The sequence below is a fragment of the Giraffa tippelskirchi genome, chromosome 13 (genome assembly GCF_054371585.1).
Source record: "Giraffa tippelskirchi isolate mGirTip1 chromosome 13, T2T-mGirTip1v1.2.pri, whole genome shotgun sequence".
NCBI lineage: Eukaryota > Metazoa > Chordata > Mammalia > Artiodactyla > Giraffidae > Giraffa > Giraffa tippelskirchi.
In genome coordinates this window covers 7812764-7839836 of record NC_137287.1, presented here as the reverse complement: position 1 = coordinate 7839836, position 27073 = coordinate 7812764, and the positions used below count along the sequence as shown (strand labels likewise).

At 43.7% G+C, this 27073-nt stretch overlaps 1 protein-coding gene across 6 annotated transcripts; it reads right to left on the bottom strand.

Moving 5' to 3' along the window:
• Positions 1-1890: 1890 nt before the first annotated feature.
• YWHAG (tyrosine 3-monooxygenase/tryptophan 5-monooxygenase activation protein gamma) lies at positions 1891-26592 on the bottom strand. Of its 6 annotated transcripts, XR_014073321.1 has the most exons (4): positions 26291-26592; positions 4647-5312; positions 3201-3344; positions 1891-3095 (listed from the first exon to the last, which is right to left on the bottom strand). XR_014073321.1 is itself a non-coding variant. In XM_081557828.1 (3 exons), the coding sequence occupies exons 1-2, from the start codon at positions 26375-26377 to the stop codon at positions 4656-4658; spliced, it is 744 nt and encodes a 247-aa protein (XP_081413954.1). In that variant the 5' UTR covers positions 26378-26592; the 3' UTR covers positions 1891-3344; positions 4647-4655. The 6 variants fall into 6 exon arrangements, 4 of the variants coding, with proteins under 4 accessions (XP_081413954.1, XP_081413952.1, XP_081413953.1 ...); XR_014073320.1 differs by having other exon boundaries at positions 3201-5312; XM_081557828.1 differs by having other exon boundaries at positions 1891-3344.
• Between the last annotated feature and the right edge of the window lie 481 nt (positions 26593-27073).

Below are 27073 nucleotides of genomic sequence, written 5' to 3'. Positions count from 1 at the left end.
AGGACCAGCTATGCGAGTCCAGATGACTTCTAAGAGATCTGCAAAACTGTCAAATAAGGCTACTTTTCTATTTTTTGTTTTGGAAAGCGATTACTTTTCATGAAATTGTTACATATCGTGACACGTAATAGGATTCTACTATTTTGAAACAAATGAATATTTTCAGTGTCTGGTTTCTGACATAAACTAGCCTCGAAACTTATACTTGACATAAGAGTGATGTAAAGGGGTCCTGAGATGAAAAAGTTTAAGAAACACCTGCATTAAAGAACTCTTAAAACTGGGTAGAAATGCAGCAGTAGACAGCATTTCATCTCAAGAGAAGTTTTGTCTGTGAAAAATCCTCTCAGCAAATTTCAGGCATTGACAACCGGCATGCCTGTATGCTAAGTAGCTTCACTTGTGTCCAACTCTTTGTGACTCAATGGACTGTAGCCCGCCAGGCTCCTCTGTCCATGGGCTTCTCCAGGCAAGGAGTGGGTTGCCATGCCCTCCCCCAGAGGATCTTCCCAATCCAGGCATCAAACCTGTATCTCTTATGTCTCCTGCACTGGCAGGTAGGTTCTTTACCACTTGGTAAGCCCCTTCACAATGGGATGTTACACCAAAGGAACAAGGGTGGATTTGTTCATTCCGGGTTTTCCAGAGCATCTTATGGAAAAAAACCTGAATGAACTTTGTTGCCAACTCAATACTAACACCTTTCAGGAGCTACTCTTCTTTCTGAAGAGCCTTGGTGAGCCCGTTCTCATCTTGCCTGTATTTCTATTCCCCTGTTGGCAAGACATGTCTCTCTACCCTAGTGACTCCCACAGTACCGAGGTCTTGCTTGGTCAGTGCATGCTGGGTGCTGGCTGCTGCTCAGTTTCACCTCCCAGTGGAGCAGAAGCACATGGGTCATGTGAGCTGTGGGACCTTCGGCACAAAGGTCACTTCTGTGTCCACAGCTCTATTTGCAGTAGCACTCTCAGGGCGGCCCCGAGGGACAATGAGCCAAATTAGGTGAATTCAGTTAACATGGCAGGAACCTAGTCACACAGCGTGGCTCGCAAAACGTGAATTAAAACTTCTCAAAAAATGGAAAAGCCGTCCTCTTCCACTGCCGTGAACCAACGCAGCCCCCTCCCTGCCTTGCTAGAGCCCGTCCACACTGGTGGTGGAGCAAAGCCTTTGCCCTGGTGTTTCCTCCTGTAGACAATCCCTCCTCAGAGCTGGTGAGGGCAGAACACCCCACACGTCTGGGGGCACAACTCGAGCCTTGAGCTTGTCCTGACAGCCGCCGTCAGCAATGGCAGGTCACTGAGTGCCCAGCTCAAGTCAACGCAGGTTGCTGACCCCCTAAGAAAGGACTTCCCTGGCAGTCCAGCTGCTAGGACACCACACTTCCACTGTAGGGAGGTGGCGTGGGGCACGCAGGTTCAATCCCTAGTCAGGGAACAAAGATATCACGCGTCGTGTGACTTGACCAAAAAAAAAAAACACACCCAAGACACCATGTGAAGACTTTAAAGTGTAGAAACCCATCTCATGTAAAACATAATATCTCCAAAGGGCACCTAACTGAGAAATATCAAGCTAGGCACGTGACCCAGTTTTCATTGAGACCTACACCCCCCACCCCCAGGGCTTGAAAGTTTAACAGTCATTCACCCGAGAATCAAAAGGAGCCATGATTCAAACTTAGGGTTCATTTCCTAAGAGAAACGATGGAGCCCCAAAAGATGTGATCCTTTTTCAAGGTCAGTAAACCCAGGTCTGAGTCCCAGACATAGGCACCCCCCCCATCCAACCGCCTTCTCTGAGTGGTGAAGGGGGGAAAAGCACCCAGGTCCAATCAAACCTTCGAAAGCAAAGGAAAATTTCAACTCGTTAAATAAAACTAAGCAGCACTGACATCAGATCTGTAAGTTTATTTGCTCAATGTACGACAGCTACATAATGACTCACATTCATGATATTCCATCACTGAGGAAAACTGCTAAGAATGGTCCGTGTGTGAAAGAATTCCTTAGAGAAACACGGAGTTGGAAAAAAATAACCACTGATTAGACCTTAAAAATAGTTCACTGCATAACATGACAAAAAGCACAAAGGCTCATTCAGAGAACATATTCGGTGTTCTCCTACACTGTAATAGTTATAATTTCACCATGACAAACACCAGACATTAAGATTAAGCTAACACTGGTGTTTCTTTTGCTCCCCCCCAAAAAAAACAAAATGTATAACTGCATGTCACTATAGCAACATCCAAAACAGATCAATTTGTTACGATCACTATTTGGTAGAGCAAACTTTACCCCCAAAAGGAAAAAATTAAATTAAAAAAACTTTAAAAAATTTGAAGACTTAATTTTTTTTTGTCATAGGAATACATAACACCTACAGTATAAGTTAATAAATTTCAAGCTACTGTATAGAAATACAACACTAGCATGCACAATATTGTATCAATAGAGTAATGGAGGAGTAATCATTTCACTGGAGAGACAGTATCATAGGCAAGTGCATTTCTTTAAAAATAAAGAAAAGAAAAGAAACCATTCAAGCTGCTTAAATATCAAGTCTCCCATTCCCTCTTCATTTTTTTTTTTAGCCCTCAGATGTGGTTTTTATCTTGCATTATTCTAAAAAGCAGCCAGAGCCAAAGCTGAAATTTAAAAGAAAAATAGGTTTTGTAATTCCAGTAAATCATTTCCAAATGCTACAAGGGAAGGACACAACACTGCTCACTGGACATGAAGATAAAATTAAGGAAAGTCCCACCTACCTCCCCCCCTCCCCGCCCCCAATCTCTTCCCATCCATGGCATTGACCTTAGGCCCCGGTTAGGGCGCAGAAGCTTAAAGCTCTCTTCTCTTAGCTCTTCTGGCAGGCTCGGTTAATTGGGACTCGCTCTCGGGCACATGGAGGGGCCTCTAAGGAAAGTCATGCTGGGCAGACTGTGCCGTGTGACGGGGCATCGTCACTCTTCTATCTTCACTGTCACCCGGATCCTGGTCATTGTGGGCATTTCACAACTGGAAGCTCCATTCTGGTTTTAACAAAAGCAACTGTCAGGTTTTTCCTCAATTATGACTCATTCCTCTGCCTGCCTAAATAAAACAAAGAAACAGACAAATCTAGTGTCGTTACCTATCTCGGCAGTTCATTCTATTACTTGTAAAAAAAAAAAAAAAAAAAAAAAAGGCTAAACGCACATGCAACAGGTCGTATTTTCGGAAAGACTTATCCAAGATGAGAACGAAGGACCTAAGGCTGATTGAAACAAACTTGTGGAAAGAGCATGGTGGTTTCCATCAATTCTAAAACGTGCAAAGATGGCACGATCCAATTCCCAACTTCTATATTTTCATTAAAAAGAAAAAAAAAGAGAAAAAATTGTGGTCAAATAGGAGTTAAGGATTTATTATCTGATAATGATGCTATTTTATTTTCCTACAACAATTCTTTGGGGAAGGAGTGTTTTCACGGAGGAAAAACGGATACACGAGGTTCCTGAAACTGGACAGAATGTTCATGGAGAGAGCTCTTCCTTCAGGATTTTTCTACCAGTAAGCTCCTAGCACCTGAATTTTCACACACTGCACCACAAACTTTCTCAAAATGACCGCCAGCTTCTACAACCCAACAGCTTTTCAACCTGTCCGTGTGCATGCTGTGGGCACGAGGTACAATGAGGAAGACCCAAGGGAGGAGACAGACAGCAGTGCCACCCGAGGAAGCTGTGGCAACTGAAAAAAACCCAGCACTTCTCTGTAAGTATCAGCACAATAAATGACATACAGACCTGAATTTTCTCTAGTTTTGTGGTGCTCAATGTTTCTATTAAAGTGATTAATCATTTGTTGTGGTGGATTTAAGAAGAAAGAAGGACAAAAATCCCACAGCCACCTGCCAAGCACCTGTTAACCAAAACCTAACAAGTAGTTCTGATTCTCCTCAGGCAAGCCTGTTGGCCTAGGAGACAGAGAACAGCAAAACCGACCCGGATAAGGCTGAACAAGGATGTAAGAGCCAAAATAAACAAAAACACACAATCAATGGCTTGATGTTAACATATGGCTGTAATGTAGAAATACTGTAAACTGCAATTTAGTGTTAATACTGTCAACTAATCTGAAAACTGGCATGGCCTAAACCATAAACAGACCTTATGTTCTATCAGCTTGGGATTTTAATATTCCATGTCTGCTAAGAGTACACCCTGAAAAACAAAATGCACAGCTAAAACAGATGAGCTAGGAAGTACCCAAAACCTAAAAGGCGAGAGCATATGTACATAAAAATCCTTACTGGAACCACAGAACTTATTGAATGAGGGCCATTCCGTTTTAAGTTTTCTTTTCATCTTAAAACCCTATTTTCTAGCAATAAGTTAAATTAAAGACAGCTCCACTTGCATTCATCTACAGAACAGTCCATATGCCAGTGTGAGGCTGCTATTCCAAAACCAGCACAGCTAGCCTGACTTTCCACTAGTGGTATTTTGGCAAAAATGTCAAAAGAGGCGATCAAAGACAGGACAGGTCGTGGGTTTCTCCCTAGGAAGGGCATCCCTCCCTCTCCCTCCCCCACCCGACCCCCAACTCATGGGAAAAAAATAAAGACTGCAGTAGTAGCATCAGCGTGCGCTGCCAGTCCACCTGGGGGCCTTAATTGTTGCCTTCGCCGCCATCGTCGTCTTGCTGGTCGCTCGTCCAGAGCGTGAGGTTGTCACGGAGCAGCTGCATGATCAGCGTGGAGTCCTTGTAGGAGTCCTCGTTGAGGGTGTCGAGCTCGGCGATGGCGTCGTCGAAGGCGGTCTTGGCCAAGTGGCAGGCTTGCTCCGGGGCGTTCTGGATCTCATAGTAGAAGACGGAGTAGTTAAGGGCCAGGCCTAATCGAATGGGGTGAGTGGGCTGCATGTGCTCCTTGCTGATCTCGTGGGCTTCGCTGTAGGCCTTCTCAGATGACTCCACGACGGTCGCCCTCTTCTCACCAGTGGCGACTTCGGCCAGGTAGCGGTAATAGTCCCCTTTCATCTTCAGGTAAAACACTTTGCTCTCATACTGGGTCTCGCTGCAATTCTTGATCAGGTAGTTATCCAGCAGGCTTAGCACATCCTGACATACGGCCTCCAGCTCCTTCTCTATTTTTTCACGGTAGGCACGGACCATCTCTATCTTCTTCTCGTTACCATCGGCAGATGTCTTCTGCTCGATGCTACTGATAACCCTCCAGGAAGAACGGCGTGCCCCGACCACGTTCTTGTAGGCCACAGAGAGGAGGTTTCTTTCTTCATTGGACAGTGGCTCATTCAGCTCTGTCACCTATTGAAGAGGAAAGAAGAAAGTGCTGTTATGGTACAGGTGATGGCAAGTTGGGCTAATTGTATCTTTTATGCTACTAACACACAAAGAGATGGATCAGCTGATTAAAGTCATCAACACACAGACCTTAGGCTGTGTGAGTACATGGGAGGGAGATGGAGACGGAATGAGCAGCAAAGAAGGGGAAAAACCGCAGCTGGCTCAATGGTGCATGAACCCCCTGCTTCCTCCCTAGAGGAGGACACACATGCTCAGCTGTTTCAGGGACGAACTCTCAAGTCTAACGCTTAGATGAAAAGTCAAATTTTGATCTAAATTACAAACGCCAACAGTTGTCTTCATCAACATTGAATACACACCAATGCCAGGAATTTTAATTAGACGTGCCTTTTATACTTCATCTTGTTTGTTTGAAACAGAAAGCAGAATGACAGCTTCCTACTACTCTTGCCCTATCTGGCAAACAGGAGTCCCATCTCTTTTGGGTGAGGGTATCTTGTGTACTTGGTGAGAAGAGAGAGTCACCGTCAAGTTGACTTTGAGAAACAGAAGCTTTCTCTGCTCTTAGGAAGATATAAATTCCAGGCACGGGGCTGACTCTGATCACTGAGATATTAGCAACTTGGGGAACACGTGTTTTAATGTTTGAATACAATTAGCAACAAGATGAAGAGAGGAGCAAAGCCCTTCTGAGCTGAGGTGGCCAACAGGAATTAGTGCTGCTTTCAACTGTGCGTTTCTAAAGGGGCTCCATCGCCCCAAACACTAAGAGCCTTGAGCAAACCAGAGCGACAGCCCATCTATGTTGCGTATTTTTATGACTACCAAACAACTGCATGTAACAAAGAAATTAGATCAAATGACTAAAACTACATTTACTTACGTTATACTACCTGATTTCTGTGATGTCAGAGCCGTACACTTTTAGGTGTCTGACAACCATATGAAACAGAAAAGGATCGAGCTTCTACTGCTCTGACCTTTTTTCCCTCCCTCTTCTGAGGTCACATTTTTACTCGTCTGGTTGACTACCACATCCAAACCGGTACATACACAGTCACCAGCAGTATCAGAAAGCCCAGACCATGGGCTCTTTCCTCAGATTTTCAACAAAGAAGATGTTTCCCTTCCCTCATCCTCTCAGGCACCTGCGCTCTAGTGGTACCTAGATGGTACCACTAGACTGATGATGGTTACCACCACAGTGGTAACCTGTTAATTGCAAGCAACTTCTGCTCTTTGTTCTGCCTCTGCCTAGAGCATTTACCAGTGTTCCTGCCTGGAAACTACTTATGCAAGAACCCGGTTCCATCTTCTGTGAAATCCCGCCCAGCTCCACTCCTCCCGCCCCCAGTTAGACTGGCTACTCGCTGTTCACCGTGTCGATTACAGCATCCACGTAACGTCCTATCACGGCCAGATATGAAAGGTAGTGGGACAGAGTCCAAAAAGATATGCTGGGCTGGGATTCCAGGAGACTTTACTTGTGTGTGGATCACTTACATGTGGTATACATATTCTTTTATAAAGGAAGGAGTCGAGTGGGAGACAGTTATGCTTAATGAAACTGGTTGTGTGATTGAAATAGTTCCTCTCAGAATTAAGGCTTCCCGGGTGGCTCAGACAGTGAAGAATCTGCTTGCAATGCAGGAGACCCAGATTCAATTCCAGGATCGGGAAGATCCCCTGGAGAAGGAAAAGGCAACCCGCTCCACTATTCTTGCCTGGGAAATCCCATAGACAGAGGAGCCTGGAGGGCTACCACCCATGGGGTCACAAAGAGTTGGACATGACGGAGCAACTAACACTCTCTCTCAGAATTAAATCAGAATGTAAACCAGACTTAGAGGTTTACATGCTTTGCTTACTAATTCTTACAACATCCGGCCAATAATACACACTCAACTACTTCCTAAACTTAGCGTTTTCTTATGTTACCTTTTTAGTATGCATTACTGACTCCCTACTCTAACGCGAGAGAGCGAACAGCAGCTCTAGCAGAAGTGGCCGAGGGGAAGCAGATGCAGGCTGGGGGACGAGGTTTTGGTACCTCAGCAGTGGGGTGTCCTAACCACTGGACCGCCAGGGAATGCCCGTGGGCAATTACTTTGGAGAACACCCTGAACAATGTCCTTCACTTTAATTCTCCATGTAGGAGGCCTCTACAAGTCTTAGGTCATCCAGCCTATCTTCCCGTATTAAGTCTCTCTTCTCCATTCCAGGTGATTCGCTAGTCCTTAGTTCCCTTATATCACTTCCTTTCCATGAACTTTATTATCACATAGCCTGGCGTAACTCCCCAGACTGGCTTTCCAACAGCCTGTGGCCTCTGAAGGCCTGAGCCCTGCACACCATAGGCCACCCGCCCATGGTCACTGAATGTGCAGACACTGAAGACTAGCTGCCTCTAGTGTAACCTGAGAACTGTCTCCAATGCAAGAAGCCCCAGTGCCTAAGGCCACTGGGGTCGGGTTCAGGCCTTTCCCCTAAATCATGCTGTCCTTATTTTAAGAGCCAGCAACTATTTCAAGTCCCAGTGACCTCACCAGTTCTCTATACCGTTAAGTCTTTTGCTGCGGGGCTGTGGAGCCCAAAGCTAGCCATTTGCACTTATGTAACGTTTGTCCAGTTGCCTCAGACAAACTGGAACATGAAGATTATGAAATGCCAACATCACCTTTAGATACAGTAACTCAACCACATTTGGAACATACCCAGATGTTCTCTGCTACTGCAAAACTAAGTTAGAGGGGAAAACCTTTAACACTTAAAAAAAAAAAGTCTGCTCAAAGGCACTAAGATGTCTCTAAAAACCTTAAATCAGGGTTTTTTAAAAAAAATCCTTAAGATCAAAATGACTTGTATGAGAGGTAATCTGTGGTTTTTAATTAAAATAGAGACCCCAACCACAGTAGTTTCAAAAGTCAAGATAACTTTTCTTTAAGGTCAAAAAAATTACTCAGTGTCCTAAAAAGGTTTAACCAAGATAGAATGAGTATTCAGTGTGGGAGGGGTGTGAGATGTGTATCATTTGGAAAGGAAGGTAGTGTTTTTCAAAACAAGTCACTGAACTGTTTCTAAGAACAGATCATTTGCATATATGGTTCCCCAAACGTACTGTCATGGCTACTGGAAAACGTGGACAGTTTGCAAATTCTCCAGTTTTACAGTCTGTTTAAAAATGAAATTAAGGTTTCTCAATTTCCATGATACTAGCTCAAGTTAAAATTTCTTTTAGTGAGTTAAAGACAGCTTTTAGCAAAAAGGTTAGAAAAATCTGTTATTCTCACCAATAGCTTAAGAAACAGAACGCCCTGATCCCAGCTGCTAAGGCATCGAGACATTAATTACTATCAACTGTTCTCCCCTAACAGTTTATGAGGGGAGAAACCTTCTCTCCCTAAGATCAGCAATCCTTGAGATTCTTGGAAAGTTACTTAGATGACTTTCTGACCCCTATGGTCTTGGAGGACCAAGTCATTCACAATTCTTCAACTTATCTATCGAGAACCTTAAACTGTAATGCATGCAACTTGGAATGTTTAAACTCCTTAAGTAATACTTCAGTTAAGCTTAATTTACTTAAAATATGAAAAAAAGGATTCCTAGGGCAGCGAAACTATTCTATACGATATTAATACTCCAATGGCCGATACAGGTAGTTACTCACTTGTAAAAAAAAAAAAAAAAGCCCAGTGTTAACACCAAGACTAAGCCTCAATGGAAACCATGGATCTGGGCAGTAATGATGAGTCAGTGCAGGCCCACGAATGGTAACAAATGCATTACTCTGGGATGTTGACAGTTGGGGGGGGCTGTGCATGGAGGGAAGGGGCAGGGGGCATATGGGACCTCTGTGCCTTCCTCTGTGACCCTGAAACTGCTTTAAAAAATAGCCTATTAAAAATATATGTATATATTAGCAGACACCAGGTATCACATTTGGCCCCCTCAAGCATTTTTGGTCCTCCTGTGTTTGGAGTGCTATCACCTCAAAGGGCCAAGAGGCTATGAAAAGGGTAAATGAACACGTGTAGGGTAGCATTTAACAGAAGGCTCCCCGTATGCTGCTTTCGGTCCTGCATAAATCCTCGTTCCTCATAGCACCTGAATACAGGTGCTGGAGGAACCACGTGGTTCCCAGAATAATAGGAATTTATGCACCTCATTCGCGTGGAAAATAGCTTCTCCCTACGGTGAATAGCAGCCATTTACTACTCTTTTCCCTTCTGATATGGAAAGTAACTTTTACAATCCCCTCCCCTTGAAAATGATTCTACCCTCCAGCTTCCTGAATAACTTGTAAGATTTTTTATCCCTGTCTCTGCTAAAAAGGGGCTATCTTGTAAGAGAGTATATATATGCCCCCAATATGTTGAATAAACATCTTTGTTCTACCAGAGCACTGGTCCCCGTGTCTTTCTTCATTTCTCTCTCTCTGTCCCCTTCATGCAGCTCAGCCTCTTTTCTTCCTTCTTTCACTTTCTTATCGGTTGACTCTGTACCCCCAAGTTCCGATCCATTAAAGGACCCCAACAAACACGCTACACCAAAAATAAAAGAAGAACACGAGAAGGTACAAGACGAGCACTGGTGTCCATGTTATCCATATTCTGTGCGCGCAGCAAAATATCCCACTGCAAGGACATGTGACACGGCTCTGCCTGCATACAGTTAACCATATATTCTAGAGACGATCTGGTGGTTTAGTCGCCAAGTCATGTCCGACTCTTGCAACCCCATGGACTGTAGCCTGCCAGGCTCCTCTGTCCATGGGATTTTCCAGGCAAGAATACTGGAGTGGATTGCCATTTTCTTCTGCAGGAGATCTTCCCGACCCAGGAATCAAACCCGAGTCTCCTGCATTGCAGGCAGATTCTTTACCAACTGAGCTAAGAGAGAAGCCCAGAGACGCCCTACTAAATATCAAATTAAAATTTTTGAAAACAACCTGAAGTTCATGTCGTGTATATCCCGACAAGACGCCTTCAACTTAAAAGTACGGTGTGTGCAAAAAAAGAGTTAATACAACAGGCTTGAGATTGCTATCTTTAGAAAGGTCCGCTTGCGAAGCTGACCCTTGGCTAGCATTTGAGAACTAGGATTCTGGAAGGGTTCCCACTACCCCCGATTAAGAATGCCCCATTGGCCCTAAAAAGTTTATCCAAACAATGTGTTCCTTCCCCAAGTCTTGAATTTGGTATGTGCGAGGCAGAAAGTGCTCCTCGAACACTCCTCAGTAAGACCTCTGGGAACTGTGTCTCTAATGAGCTTCCTTCCCAGTAGACATTTCACACACACAGTCCACCTGAGTCTCCAGGGAGAGAAGACTCTTAGACCTGGCTTACTCTGATCTTCACCCCAAGCACCTTTTCTCTTTGCTGATTTAGCTTTGCATTCTTCCACTGTAATAAATCACAGTCAAGAGTATGGCTCTGGGACTTCCCTGGCAGTCCCGTGGTTAAGAATCTGCCCTGCAATGCAGGGGACTTGGGTTCAAACCCTAGTCGGAGAACTAAGATCCCACATGCTAGGGAGCAACTAAGCCCATTCGCCACAACTAGAGAGTCTGTGCGCCACAATTAAAGATCCCGCATGACCAAAGATCCTGCATGGTTCAACTAAGACCACACACAGCCAAATAAATAAATAATTTTAAAAAAGGTATGGCTCTATATGCTGAGTTCTAGCAAACCACTGAACAGGGAGAGGGAGGGAGCCTTAGGGACGTCAATATCTATTCATTCTGGGAAACTTGATAACATGTCACATAAGGTCTGATGACAAGAAAAACACCGTTAAAGGCCACTGCTTACCAGATAACTCACCAAGCATTCACCAAGCACCTAGCATGCATCATCTCACTGTGCCAAAGACAGAACATTTGTGAGATGCCCTCAAGGTGCTAGTTCATGAGGAGGAAACAAATGCATTCACATTAGATCACCAGTCACAGAGACACTCTCAAGGCAGCCAAACTCTGCCTGGGAAACTCATTCGCTAGGCTTTTAAAAGCCAGCAGCAATGATCTTGGATAAAAACTGTGCTGCAGGGAAACGTTCCAGGAAGAGGAAGGTCCCAGAAGAGTCATGGAACTTCCATGGCATATTGAGGGTTAAGCTCAAGGCCTCAGCGCTGAGGAGAGCTGCCGGAGAAGCTGGGCTTTTCTGACAGTTCTCAGGTACCATGTTCTTCTCACAACTACCCTGACATGTGGAGCTGATACTTGACAGGTGTGACGCAGAGCAATGAATAGACTTTCCTCGCAAAATCGGTCCACTAACAGACAGCAGGGCAGGGACACACACTCAAGTCCTCTGGTTTCAAATCCCGAGTCTCTGATGATGTAAACCTTGCAACGTATCACAGAGAAAGAACTAGTTTCTCCAACACAGGCAACACCTTGTTTAACTGCACTTCACAGTGCTGCGGCTTGTAGAGACTGACAGTTTGGGGCAGCCCTGTTTTGTCAGACTGATGGCTATCAACTCTTAACAATAAAGTACTTTGTTTTATAACAAGAACCTGCTGTACAGCACAGGGAACTATACTCAGTATCTTATAATAACCTGCAATGGAACAGAATCTAAAAAATATACATATATATATATATATAACTGAATCACTTTGCTGTACTCTTGAAACTAACACAACACCGTAAATTAACTATACTTCAGTAAAAAAGATGTACTTTAAGACATGCTACTGCTGGGAATCCCCCTGGTGGTTCAGTGGTTAGGACTCCATGCTTTTACTCACAAGGGCCCAGGTTTCAACCAACTAAGATTCCACAAGCCGCACACAGTGTGACCAAAGACAAAAAAACAAACCTCACCCACTTCCTAAAAGGAATTTAAAACCGATCAGTAATACAAAAGTGAGCAAAAGGAATTGAAAAAAAGGAAAAAATAATATATATATATATATCAAAGTCATTCATTTTATAAATGTTGAGTTTTCTCCAATCAGACTGGCAAAACTTAAATATTTTGATGACTGACTGTGAAGGCTGACACTGCAGATAAACAGGCCCTACTACCATCCACTGCTGGATATCATAAATTAGTACAAACTTCAGGGAGGGCAATTTGGAACAACTATCAAAATTAAATACTAAAAAACCTTCTGACTCTGCCGTTCCATTTCTAGAAACGGATTCACTGCATCATTTCTAACAGCTAATCTCTGGAACCACCTAAATGGTAGTCAATGGGAGTCTGGTTTATGAACATCCATGCAACGGAATTCTAGATAGTCATTTTAAAAGTATTTGTATATTCTCACTTCATCTCTAGAAAGGTCTGAAAACAGAGTGGCTGAGAGGCAGTCAAGGTTGATGAGGTTGAATTTTTGACCTGCTACCAGTAGTACCTATTCAAACAAAACCTTTCCATAATTGACTCAGTTAATCACATCCACCAAACTTTTTCCAAACCAAGTTTAAAAAAAAAAACAAAACCCTTAAAGCCAGCAATTTTATATAAGCAAGTTTACTAATGTAATAAATTACTAACTCAAGCCCACATCTGCTGCTTTGCACTCACCATCTCATTTCTACCAAGAATACCTTTAAAAATAAACTTAGTTGCATAAAAATCTTTCCTTATATCTTTACACAGATTAGGGCTGATATATAGTATTTCCCAGTTTATTCACTACCTGATCTTATGATTCCGAAATACCACTTATATTTGTGCAAGGATATCTGCTGCAAAAACAAGGACAGTATTATTAATGCTATAATGTGCACCTTCGTTTTGTTCTGAGTTTAATGGAATACTTCCAGGGTTTCATTCTTAAATCCCGACTCTTTGTTTAAAAGATATTCCTTTTAAGAAATATTCACATATTCCGTATTTTTCTAAATAACTTTTGTAGTACCTGAAATGAGTTCTTTGACCAAAATTATAATTCCTCTTTGGTCCTCCAGATAACTCGTTATGATTCAGTATTATTATTTCCATTTTAAAGCGTAGAAAATTAAGGCTCAGAGCCAAAGAATGGAACCCAAGTCTCATGGCTTAAAATCCCATATGCTTTCCACTATGTGACCAGTTCTTAACCAAGGAGGAGCTTCTCCCTAGCAGCCCTAACCCTCAAAGACTCAGTACTGCATGGGATCCACACATGCCTTTCTCCAGGTGAAGAACTGCAGAACAAAGTTCCTCAGAATGCTGAGTTACCACATGATTCAGCCATTCCACTCCTAGGGATACACAAAAGAAATGTCCAAGTGTCAACAGTACCAAGGTAGAAAAAACCCTGCTCCAAGTCATCAATACCCAGACCCAGGTCTCACAGTCTTCCTCATACTACATACTCCTCTGCTCTCAAGTTTTTCCTACTGCCCAAAAAGCACTTCCAGAACTCACGAAGAAAAATTTTCTGTATGTCATCCTTTAAGCCCTAATTCAAATACTGCACTTACTTCCTAAAGCCTGAAAAATTTGCAGGCAGAACCAATTACTGCTTACTGCATTAGTAACTTTCACCCTGCACTTTTTATACTGCTGGGCTGGGAGGGCCGGCAGGCCTCAGGGTGTAACTATACCTTTTTTCCTCCCCAGAAGACTAAAGTCCTTAAGGGCAGGTAGCACAATGCAATCATCAATGAATCACCACAGTACCTAGTCACTTCCCAATGTTTGCTAAGTGACATGAATCTAACAGGATGTCTCCAGCCCAGACTGACTGCATAAATGGCCTGTAGAACTACTCCCAACTCTGCCTGTGTGTGTGCACTCATGGACTGCAGCCTGCCAGGCTCCTCTGTCCATGGGGATTCTCCAGGCAAGAATACTAGAGTGGGTTTCCATGCCCTCCTCCAGGGGATCTTCCCAACGCAGGGCTGCCGCACTGCAGATGGGATTCTTTTCTGTCTGAGTCACCAGGGAAGCCCAACTCTGTGTATAGCCCCTTCCTTTTAAGTATGACTTTGAGGCTCCTTCCATCAAGAACAAGAATGTACTTCTACACCTCTATCATCTGAACCTGATCGTGCGGCTTGGTCAGTGGAGCATTAGCAAGTATGAGGCAAGCAAAGGCCTGAAAAGTGCTTGTGAATCAGGGCCCACTGCTGGGAACCAGGCCAAGGAAGCCTGGTTCACCTGGAGAGAGAGAGAGAGAGAGACCATGTGAAGAGGCCTCAGCCTCTCCATAGTTCATCTGGCCTCGCAGGAGCCCCCGACTACCTGACCAGTCCACAGAACTGAGACAAATAAGAAACATGTGTTTCAGGTAGTATGATACAAACAAAAACTTAATATTAAGCTGGCTATTGTTAGGTGCCACCAACACCAAATACAAGAACAGCTGAATTTTAGGGTCAAGGTACAGGATCTGCAGCAAAAACAAGGCCACCTCATTAGCCCAGATTCCACCCATTGCTCCAGTCTGATCTCACTTTTCAACAACTGGGACATAAGCCAAAGCTCCACAGCAAGCCATTTAACCCCACACGTCAGGAAACAGATATGCTATGCTCCAGCACACCCTTGGCTAGCAGTCAAATAACCCTATTCTAAAAATTAGCTCAATCAAAATTAGCTTAACAGGTTTTTATATATACAATCCCATACTGACTCCCTCACAATCATCTCCTCTTTCATGTCTTTTCTTTGCTTCTCAGATATCTCCTGGAATCAATGTCACGTTCCCTTTCTTTGGGATTGCTGACTTGTGTCCAGACCTTGGCCGACTTCCTTATCAAGGCTATTCCCTCAAATTAATTATAAACAACAGTTTGCTTTGATCTCATCAATTCTGACAAGTTATCCTCAAACCACATCTTTGACCTCATTCACAACCATTCATTTTTAAAATTATTTTATACTGGATTATAGTTAATTTACCATGTTGTGTAAGTTGCAGGTGTACAGCAAGGTGATTCAGTTGTACATATACACATATCCATCCCTTTCAGATTCTTTTCCCAAGAGGTTATTACAGAATACTGAGTTCCCTGTGCTATAGACTAGGTCCTTGTAGGTTATCTATTTTATATATAGTAGTGTGTATATGTTAATCCCAGACTCCTAAGTTACCCACCCCCCCACAACCATCACCTTTGAAACCAAACTCCGGGGAGTCCCCTGGTGGTCCAGTGGTTAGGACTCAGAGCTTTCACTGCCCTGGACTGGGCTTCAATCCCTGGTCAGGGAACTGAGATCCTGCAAGCCACGTGGCACAGCCAAAAATAAATAAGTAAGAAAATCAAACTCCTATCCTCCAATATTACCAGGCCTCAGTCCCACCGACTAGATTTGCTCTTGAACACTTTCTTTCAGCCCCTTCCCTTTAGGCTTTATTTCTTTCTTGTAAGGCAGATCCATCAAATTCAATTATTTATGCATGAATATCAACTTTCCTATGCCTCACCCTGCTGCTGCACCACCCCTAAATCCTCAGTCAATACAACCACCCAGACTGCTTTCTACTCTTACACCCAAAATAGAGGGGAGAGGAGGAAGCGAGACCAACAAAAAGAGCCAGATCCTAGTCACTATAAATTAAGGCTTTTTTTTAAACCTCAGCTGGGCCCCTTTCCTGTACTTTCCCATTAACATGTAGTCCAAGTTCAGGTTTACAATAAGTAAATGATGCTTTTTAATTATATCTCCTACTTCCTTCAACATCAAGTTTCTGAAAACAAGTCTAACTTGTTACCGTTTCTTCACCTTTCATTCACTCCCCAGCCCATTATTACTGTTACCAACTGTCTTCCTACTTCACATATCCTGTGTTCTCCTCTTATCTCTTCATCTTAAATCTTGTTCCAGTCACTACAGAAGTGGGATTCCCTAGGGTTCACATTTTGACTCTGACTCTCCATTCCGCCCGGATGACCGTATTGTGCCTGGTTTTAACTAGCATGGATCCATAGGAGATTCCCACTAGAATGTCAGTTCTATGAGGGCAGGGGATATTACATTCTCCAGGTCTGAGACTACAGTCTGGTCATTACTGGTTCCCAAGTATTTGTTTACTTAATGAAGGAGTAATAAGTGAACTCTGAGCACTTAACCTGTGCCGTGCACTCTTCCAAGGGCTTTTCCTGAGTTAACGTGTAGCCATGATGTCTCTACTGACCAACACTTAAATGTTTCCTCAAATACAGAATGATAGCAAACTGACTTCATCTCCTCCATCATTTCTCCTTCCTCCTCCTCCTATCTCCAGCCGTCAAATTCTCATATCTGCCCACACTGTCCTTGCCCTAGTCCTCATCCTTTTAGACTGCTGCTGCTGCTAAGTCGCTTCAGTCATGTCCAACTCTGTGCGACCCCATAGATGGCAGCCCACCAGGCTCCCCCGTCCCTGGGATTCTCCAGGCAAGAACACTGGAGTGGGTTGCCATTTCCTTCTCCAGTGCATGAAGGGAAAAGTGAAAGTGAAGTTGCTCAAGTCGTGTTCGACCCTTAGCGACCCCACGGACTGCAGCCTACCAGGCTCCTCCGTCCACGGGATTTTCCAGGCAAGAGTACTGGAGTGGGGTGCCATTGCCTTCTCCGCCTTTTAGACTAGATCCTGCAATATTTATCAGTCTTGTCCCACTCTCCTCCTCTTCAATTTCCACACTGCTACCACGGCTCTCAACAAACCAAAAATGGGATGAGGATCCCTTTCTGCCGAAAATCCTTCAATAACTCTCCATAGCCTAAGAAAAACCCGAACTCTGTAAGGCCCTTCATGAACCGGCCCCTCTGGACTCACTTCCTAACATTCTCTCAGGGAAACCAAGAGTGAGGGCATCAATCATGCAGCAGATTCAGCTGTCTGTACATTCTGAACCTGAACAATGCCACGCCCTCTGCCTAGACACTCCTGCCTCCAGCCTTTTCTCTTCCACACCCCCACCTCTGGTTTCCAGGAAACCTCCCGACACCCAGGTGACTTCAGTGTCCTCCGACTCCAGAGCACTGAGCTGTCCTTCTCTTCCTGGGTGTTGAATATTCCCACCCACCAATGTTCAATAATTCCCCCTCACAGCTCTATCTCCCCTGGGTGATTTCTGGATCAGTCCCATTCACTTCTCCCACTGCCTAGAGCATCTACAAAACATTCAAGGTAACTTCTTTTCTTCCTTTGATCTTCACTTAAATCCCCTCAAAATGTTTCCAAAAAAACAAAGCAACATGTTTCCACACTCCTGCTTGTCAATTCCACACAAGATCTGTTACTTTTGAGGAACAAAATCAGCTTCCTCCCATTTCTTTCAAGCGAGGGATACTCTTCCATTCAGCCCAAGTGGCATCCTTTACTTCTCGGCAATATCTCTTAAGACTCCGATGGCAAAACCATGGTACTTATCTCCTTATGCTAAAGATTACAAGTTCTCCTTTGGTAAATGATACTTAAAACATACCAAGATCACGGGACCAAATATTTTCTAAAAGAAACCAGGTTACACTCATGTGCAGTCTTAGGGCTCCCATTTATTTACGATAAGCACACTCACATTTATCTCAGGGCTGTCCTAAAGAAGTCTGTTCTATATTTAAAATCCAGACTAAGCAACAGCCCTCTCAGGGACAACTAAATGGAAAAGTATTAAATATACAGCAGTTTGAAAGAATTTCAAAGTTTCTGCAAACAATGGAACATTGACTAAAAATGAATGAAATCAGGTCATTGAGACAACAGCTAAAAGATCACCGGTCTCCATGTATACACCTTACCTATGACTCCTTTTTGAAAACTAAAAAACCTTTTAAAGAGGCTGAGATTCAGAGAAAAAAGATGTTAAACTCAAGCCTTAAGCAAATTAAACATTTCCGCCTATAAAATGGGACCATCACTTTTATAAATCTGTTGTGAAATTAAATGGGGAAAAATACAGCCAAAGTGACAGTAAATGTTCAATTATATTGGAATATTTTCATCTAAGTGTGTAACTTAAAATATTTTTGTCTTCTCAAAAAGATCATAGTCAGTGCAGAAATCTACAGAACAGATGTGAAAAAAGTCATACCAAAAAGTACACTAGGTTTTCCACTGTGGACCAGATGCTTAGTTTAATGCATCAACATTTCAGGGTAATGCTATGCCATAACAAATTATAGTACTGATGTGATTTTCATAACAGATCTAAACATTTGCTAAAAAACTGGTCTTAATCAGCCTTTATTAAAAAGTTTATTATGTGTATATACAGCCAGCCAGATTAGGAAGAGAAAAACATGACCAAATGCAAGAGTACCATAAATCCAAAATACGAACGAGTGATAATATCTGTTTTGGGAAATCTGTATGCTAGACATAATGCTAAATAAGTAATACCAATAGAAATATATTTTAAGCAAGTTTTAAACTTCAATCCGTTACTATAGCTGCTTGAAGTTTTTACCATCTTGTTTTTCCTTCCTCAATAAATGAACCTAGTTTCAAAAATCTAGCCTTTCTCTGCATGACTTTCAAATGGTAAAAAATAAAAAGGCAGTACACTCATCCATTATTACTGATGTCATTAAATCGGTCAACTCCATACTTCTGAGCATGGATTCAAACTCAGGATGGCTGGGCCCAGACAGCTAGTGTATATACTATCTACCTACCTACTTTTACCTATTCACACAAACAACCAGTAGTATACTGACTTTAAGGCAAAAGTGATTTTTAAAAGATGTTTGACAAGCAATGAGACGCAACAAAAGCAAAACTTGTTTACCCACATCGTTATCAACAAATCAACTGGGTGGGGCTTCCCTGGTGGCTCAGTAAACCCTCTTGCTAGTAACAACTGAGCGACTTCACTTTCACGCACTGGAGAAGGAAATGGCAACCCACTCCAGTGTTCTTGCCTGGAGAATCCCAGGGATGGGAGAGCCTGGTGGGCTGCCGTCTATGGGGTCGCACAGAGTCGGACACAACTGAAGCGCCTTAGCAGCAGCAGCTAATAATGCAGGAGACGTGGGGTTTGATCCCTGGGTAGGGAAGATTCCCTGGAGGAGGGCATGGCAACCCACTCCAGTATTCTTGCCTGGGAAATCCCATGGACAGAGAAGCCTGGCGGTCTTTGGTGCAGGGTGTCGCCAAAGAGTTGGGACACTACTTAGGGGCTAAACAACAATTGAATTGGTGATAACAGCCAGAACTGAGAAAAGGTATCGGCCTCTCCTGTCCCCTCCCCAAAAAAGGCAATAGAAAAGAAGTCCTGTAATGAGAGAACCCTTCAGTAAACCTACAGCCACAGCATCCTCTTCCCTCCACCCACTCAAGACCCATCCAGCCTTTTTCTCCTCCTCATGAGCAAAGGCTGATGGGAAGCAGTGCTTTGGATGTCAACCGAAGAGAAACACTCCTCTGAAAATCAAGGAAAAACTTCATCTGCCATCTGGATTAAATGCTTTAAGCAAGAAACTACACTCTGAGATTGCCAAATTTGAATGTAAAGCGATCTTGCCGGTAACTGGAACATTTGTGGGAAATAAGGGGTTATTTTAGGTCAATAAAAAACCATCATGCAAGATGGTAAATACCAAGGGAACCAGAGAGTAGTGAAGTATACAGATGGATGACTGGCCAATATGCTGACAAATGGTGAAATTGGTTATATGGGGTTATATCATGCTATTATCTTTATTTTGCATATAAAGTTCCCATTAGTTTTTATTTTTTCAACTTGTTTTTTAAAGGCACTCATTCCATCCATCCTCACTAAAGCAGCAAAAGGGAGGCTTGCAGCACATAAGCTAGCAGTTAAGCTTTCTCGTTTCAACCGTATTTTTTCTTTTTGGAGCCAAAAGGGCAATAGAATATCCTTAACTTCTGAACCATGTGTATGTAATATCTAGCTCAACAATTACGTCTTCCAAAACTTTTGAGATAAATATCAGTACTGGTGATGGTTTCAAGTTCCTTAAAAAAATTCTCAGCTGTTCTTCCAACAATTCCACTTTTGGGTCTCTGTCCTAATATGCAATCTGTGTTGAAAGCTTTAGCCACAAAGATACTCATGGCAATATCTATAAATTTGCAAACAGCCTAAATGCTAAACAAAAAATACTTAAATTATGACACATCCGCAGGTTTGTCCAGCTATTGAAAATACTGATTAACAGAAGAAAATACCTTGAAACATCAAGGGAAAAATGCAAGGTACAAAACCCTGTAGAAAGACATGATGGGAATATCCCTGACATACAGATTACAGGATACTTGTCATTCCCCCCCCAAATTTTTAAGTGTCCTAAAGGCCATTTTGTCATCAGTTGTCAGTTTCAGTGATGACAGCCTTCCAACAACCAGACTCCCTCAGAAGATCCACAGCATCCCCAAATTCAAGCTGGACATACTCATCCAGCTTTCCTTGTCTCAGAATGCTATTCTGCTGTTCTTATCCTATCCTGGTTAATTCTTGTCCTCATGGATTGGGTCATTTTCAACCTACTTAAAAAATAAAAAAAAAAATCCAGGATCTGAACTCAAAGTCTGTTTTTATTACACAGATGTAGTGAGAGAGTCAGAGTTGAGTCATACGTGAAGCACGGAGTATGATTTGAAAAGAACATCTATCCGTGGGTCTAGCCATGCCAGACAGGCCTTCAGGTAAGAAAGAATGTCCTGGCAGGAGTGCGGGATTGGTTTGCAGGTTTCCATGCCGGGCCTCTGCTGCAATGACCCACTCATTCACTACTTCACATTAGACCCATACAAAAGGAGCACTGTGCTAAACTGAATGGCACTGGATTGAACCCACCAGTCGAAAAATTTTAAGCTGATTTGGACATCCTTTAAGTACTGGCGCTCATAGGCAACTTTTCCCCTAGATCTCGGTTAGCTGAATTTAGCAGCTTAAGTGTCATATTAATAACTCCTTTCAGAAAGCTCAAGAGGTTTGAAATGATCTCTCTTCAAAACAAACCTGTGTTTTTCAAAGCGTTCCTCCTGTTACCTCTTAGCCTTCTCTCACTTCTCACACCGCCACAGCTGCTCTTCACACTCGGCCGTGGGGAGGGGGAGAAAGAGGGATTCCTCTCGCACTACCGTCATTCCATGTTCAGCTGCCCACTGCTGTCACTGTCATAGTCCCAGCTCTGGCACCCCTGTTCTAGTAACAGAATTTTTAAGAGGGAAAAGCTGACACTACACCTGGATCCCGCTCACCAAGTTTGGCTTTACACCTCTCCAAAAATAAGACATTGCTACAAAGATTAAGACCAATGAGTTTACGTGGAATTTTTATGTTATATGTCATTTCTATCTACCTATTCACAACGCAACTAAAGCTATGCACCCCATTAACAGTGTTCAACTTAGGTAAAGGAAAAATCTACCTCTTGGGACACTCTTCCAAGTAACATGCTAACAAAAATTTTGTTTAGACTTATTCAGTTCTTTCAAAAGAGAGAAAAAAAGACTAGTCTTAAAAGATTTACAGATTTTTATTGTTTCTGCAAAATCATGGAACCAATCCAATGTAACCAGTTATTTAAAATTAAAGCTCTCCTTTGGGAATTGTTGTTGATTGTTCTTCCTGTAACTATTTCCCCCACCCCTAAATTAGTAAAATGAGAATTTCAAGGATCTCTGCAAGTGCCAATCTAAAGTAAGATAACAGGGTTTGGTACTAAACCAATACCTAAAAGGGAATTTGGGGAAGACACATAAAAATGGTTATGAGAGGAAAGGCCATAAAGCAGCTCGTGTTGGTAGCCTTTTTAACCTAGAAAGACAATATGGGTGCCTCGTAATCACAATCGTTGAGTATCTGGTCAAGCTCTAACAAAAAGAGCTTAGAAAATAAGACAAAAAGAGAAGACAACGGCTTATATGTGACTTTTTTCTCTATTAAAACGTATATAGGGCCTTTGCCTACTTTTCTTTCTCATCTCACAGAATCTGGGAGGAATACAGAAATAATCAGATGCCCTGCCAGATAAAAGGGTTAGGGCTGATCATATCAGAGGCAAAACACTGTTCCTGGCCGCCTGAGAAGCACCAGAACAATGTATTTAGCACCTTATTTACGGGAAGCCCGCGTGTGAACAGCTCCTGCCTCGCGGCACTGCAGGGACCGCCGCCACACAGCAGGGCGAGCGGGTCTAAGTCAGTCAGTCAGTCTTGGGGTGGAGTATGAGTGACAGTAAGAACACAAGCATAACTCTTACAATCTCCAAATAGTTAATAAGATTTCGCTCTGATTTCAGGTAAACTGTTCTTATTTGGGTGAGCACCGTACAGTTGTTAAGCTCTGGAACTTTTAAAATGGAAATACAAACCAAGCCAAAAGAAGTCCTCCCCCCCTTTTTTTTTTCAATTTATGCTGAAAAGGTTCAGATGTTAGAAAACAAAGACAAAGGGATACTGATTACCACTGGCTGTGAGCACTTCATTACTGACACATTCCTGAATCAGTAATCATGTGCTGAAATCCAGCCAGCTATGGCCAACCATGGTCCCTTTTTAAAAATATCATTTTTCTCTTTTCTAGAGTGCTACTGAATAGTACACTTGAAAATGGTTAGTTTATGCTCTGTGACTGTTACCTCAACAAAAAAGACTCAAATCATTTCCTCCACTCTTTTTAATAACTTAATTAGAGTTTGGTTTAATAAATAAATAAGGCTTCCTCCAAGTACCAGAGGATGAAATCCTCCCAGGGTCTGTAGTTAATCTAATGAACTGTAATGAAGATGCACATTCAGCAACATCTTTTATCTCGATAAAAATTTTTTAAAAAAACCATATGAAACTGTTTAAATAATTAGAAAAGGCACTTAGTAGTCATTTCAGTTATTGGGAAGGTGAACATAGAAACCCAACTGTCATCTGTACTCTTCCACTCCAAAGAGAACAATTGAAGCCACATGACTTCGATCATAATAATGGCTGGCAGAACCCCACAGAGTCTACAGAGGTGTCATTACTCCATTAGTGATAATGGCTATTGATCTAGCCTCCTGGAAGAGCTCGTAGAAAAAACAGAATACTTAACATAGCTAAAAAAAAAAAAATTTTTTTTTAAGTATATAGATTCTGCTAGGAAGACGTTTTTATATAATTAGGATAGACTTTTGCCACTAATGCCCCCCCACACCCGCCAACACACCAGAGTAAAAATGTTTATCCCAGTAACTTCAACATTAGTTGCCTAGAATCTTTTCTCCCCACCCCCTCCCAAGGCAAATACCAGTAGCCTATTTAGAATATTAACTTCTCAAGAGGCTGTTAAAATCCAAACGACAAGTCAGTATTGTCTAACAAGTAGGAAATATCTAGGTGTTCGCTTTTTTTTTTTACATACAAGCCTACACAATTGTCTTAGAAGACTAAACTTCCTTCTTTCCTCTTTTTCAAAATACTCACATATTATTTCTATCTTGGTCGCACACCTATAACTATCACAGGTCCTGTTTATTACTGGGGTACCTTCACTAGACAGGAATAAATTTCACCACTCTAGCATCTGGATGAGTTCAACCTCAGAAGAGAACTCACTTAAGTGGTAGGACTGAGTCTTTTCTTTGTATTTTCCTGTATTTTCCAAATACTGTGGTGACTTATATAAACAAAGAAACAAAGTCTTATAGTTACCTTTTTAAAACATCTACATTTTTTATTTAATCCTCACAACTTTTTCAAGTAGGTGTTGACCCATTTTACAGATGAGAAAAGAAGGAAGGTCAGACGTAAGACCAATTCCTCAAAATCACAGTGAACAAATTTGCTCTGAAAAAGGTCTGCTTTATTTCATAAAACTGTTTTCTTTCCTCCATATTCCATTAAGGAGCATAAAGCACAGCAAGAGAAGTTTTCCACATCTCAAGCTGAAGTGTTCTGTAGCGGATTCTCATTCCCTAACGTTTACTGAAAATGCCCCAGTAGGAAGTCATAATCTTTTTTAAGGTTTCTATTAAAACCTGCCAAGTTAATAATTTGCAATAAACCCACATATACCCCTACACTATGAGTATAAGACATATTCTTGTTTTTAAAATTTCCATCTCTAGTCCTTCAATGCCCAAGGTTATTATTGAGATGAATGTTTAAAAACATGACTGTATCTTATAAACTTTCGAGAAAATTGGAAATGGAAAGGTGAACAGGTATATCCAGAGATCGCTGGTGTGCCTGTGTCAGGATAAAGGACATTCTTCTTTGGGGGACCAATTCTCATTTGGCGGAAGAGGAAGTGCTCAATTCCACCTGGCTTATCTGCTAATTTCTGCATTACCCTGGACAAATGCCATTTGCATACTCCCTACCAGCCCTGAGGTGCATTGCAGCCTCTGTGTCATTGTGTGTGACATCACTGGGTTGCTATGGATATAGGTGCGAGGTCACTCGCTTTCCTGTGAAACTAGAAATTTGGAAAAATTAGAAGAGTCTAAATAACGTGAGCTAAAGATATCGATATCCATTGAAATGCAACTTATTATCATTTGCGCCTTATAAAGACAGCGACTGTGGCAATATATTAATACAGCAGTACTCCCAATTTCAGAACCAATCCTCTTAATGAGATAAAAATCTTCTCTGCTAATGTAGCTGGTTTAAATGTAAAGGCATCAGCCTTGTCATCTGTGAACCAGTAAAGTTATTCGAGAATTAATTAATCTGTAATGCCTATACCGCTTCATTAAAGAGGTTTCATGTGCAAGGTACACTCCTGTATCCGCTGCACACTGGAGATGCATTTTAAAACCTTTGTTACATAAGGCAGGAAGTTAGATATTAAAATAGTGAGAGACTGAAATCATTAGATAATTTTCTGTTTCATTTAGTAATGCTCAATACGTCCCCTTCATCTAATACCAAACTGGTTGACCGCCCATCAGATAAATGTAGCATTACTGACAAAATGGTGCAATACAGGCAGGAATCTGCAAAATGCGACAACTGGAGATCAGTATTCTCTTTTCATCAGCATCGAGGATGCGCTAGCTTTTTTTTTTTTTAAGCTTCAGATGTGTCTAACAAAACAAATTAAAAAAAAAAAAAAAAAGACTTTTTCCCCTTTAAAATAACTCCTCCCCAGCCTCCACCCAGTCTAGGCTCTCTGCAATATGACAAATGCAGAATCTTCTGGAATGACTTGATACTGCCTCCCACCACCGCTTTGTTTGCAATATCAGATCAGAGAGAATATTTTTTTCAACTTAAAGGAATTTCAACAGATGTGTGCCTGTATTTAAAAAAGAAACAGCATATGTCACAAATTGAACCAGTCGGCTAAATTCACAACCTTTATTTTAGAAACAATACCTACCCTTTCAATACGAACACAGTAAGAAAAAAATGGAGATGACATATTGAGAACAATCAATGAAAACGCTAGCGAGACAAACGTGCCCCCCTTCCTAAAGGCAAGAAGAGGGCTTGCTTTTGGGAATGGAGAGAGGAGCCTTTTGTTAAGAAAAACGTGAGCAAGGAGGTTTCCATTTTGCACCATTGAGCCCAGGTTTTCAGGAGAGTCTACATTTTTTCTCGAGGAGGCTCTAAAGGATCTGTCTGCAGAAAGCAATGGGAACATTTGGGGAGTGGGGTGGGGTGGGGGTTGTATTAGAAAACCGGGAGACCTGCTGAGTGAATGGGAAAGGCGCCGCCCAGACACCAGGGAGAAAAGAGGAACCGCATCCATGCGGTCCCCCGCCCCCACACGCCCAGGCTGTGGGAGGAGGGGGAAGTGGGCCACAAAGGATGCGCACGGCCCCCCGCTCAGGTCCCCAAGCCGACCCGGAGGCGCGGCGGCCGGAGACCCCGCTCCCGAGACCAGCCCCGAAAAGACCCCGCCCCAGCCCGGGCGCGCGGGGAGGGCCCAGGCGGCCGCGCCGCCGGCCCTGGGGGACGCTCGGGGAGAGGCCGCGTCACACCTGGTCCTCAGCGTTCTCGGGACCCTCCCCGGCGCCCTCAGGGGCATCCAGACCCGCAGTCGCCGACGGGCGACTAGTCCCCGGGCCGAGCCCGCGAAGGCCCGAGTCCGCGAAGGGGCTGGGGCGAGGCGTGGGGGAGGGGAGGGGAGGGGAGGGAAAACTCACGTTCTTCATGGCCGCGGCCATGTCGTCGTAGCGCTCCGCCTGCTCCGCCAGCCGGGCTTTCTGCACCAGTTGCTCGCGGTCCACCATCTTCACGGGCTGGGTCGGGCCGGACGAGGATGATCCGGGGCGGCCTGGAGGGCTCGGAGGGCGGCTGCGGCGCGGCTGGAGCCCGGGTGCCGGAGAGACCGACCCACACGAGACGCTAGCGGCTCGAGGCGACGGGCGCGGAGGCTGCAACTCGAGCTGCGACCGCGGGACCGGGCGCGAGGCGGCTGCGGCGGCTGTGCGTGCCGCGGGCGGACAACCCCCTGCGGCCCCGCCCACGCCGCGTGACGCAGGCGGCCCCGCCCACCAGCCCGCGCGCGGCCCCCGCCCCGGCCCCGCCCCGGCCCCTTCCGCTTCTCCGGTTTCCACTCCCCGGCTCAGCTCGCCACCGCCTCCCGGGTATCCCCTTCTTCCCCGGTGCCCCTCAATAAGCCCCTTGCTTCACTTCACCCGGCTCGCTGCGCCCTAGCTTCTCCAGATGACCCCCCTCCCAGCCACCCTGGACCTGCAGACCCCAGCCCTGCCAGGCCCCCCGACGCGTGGGCCCCTGGGAGTTGTAGTTCATCCTGGGATGGAGTGATATGTTGGGGAGATCAAGGACAAAGGGGCGGTCAAGACTACATCTCCCAGTGGTCATAGCGGGCAGATGAAGCAGGATCGGGGAGGAGGTGTGGGGCGGGGTGGGGGAGGTCTAATTCCGCGGCTACTGGGGACCCCTGCCGGGGACTAAGGCTGCCG

What these genes read in the sequence shown, in the direction of transcription:
- YWHAG (XM_081557825.1), bottom strand. Translation starts at nt 26,377, where the DNA reads ATGGTGGACCGCGAGCAACTGGTGCAGAAAGCCCGGCTGGCGGAGCAG. An exon ending in TGGCCGCGGCCATGAAGAAC is followed by an intron (nt 5,313 to 26,290) that starts GTGAGTTTTCCC and finishes CCTCTTCAATAG; the next exon opens with GTGACAGAGCTGAATGAGCC.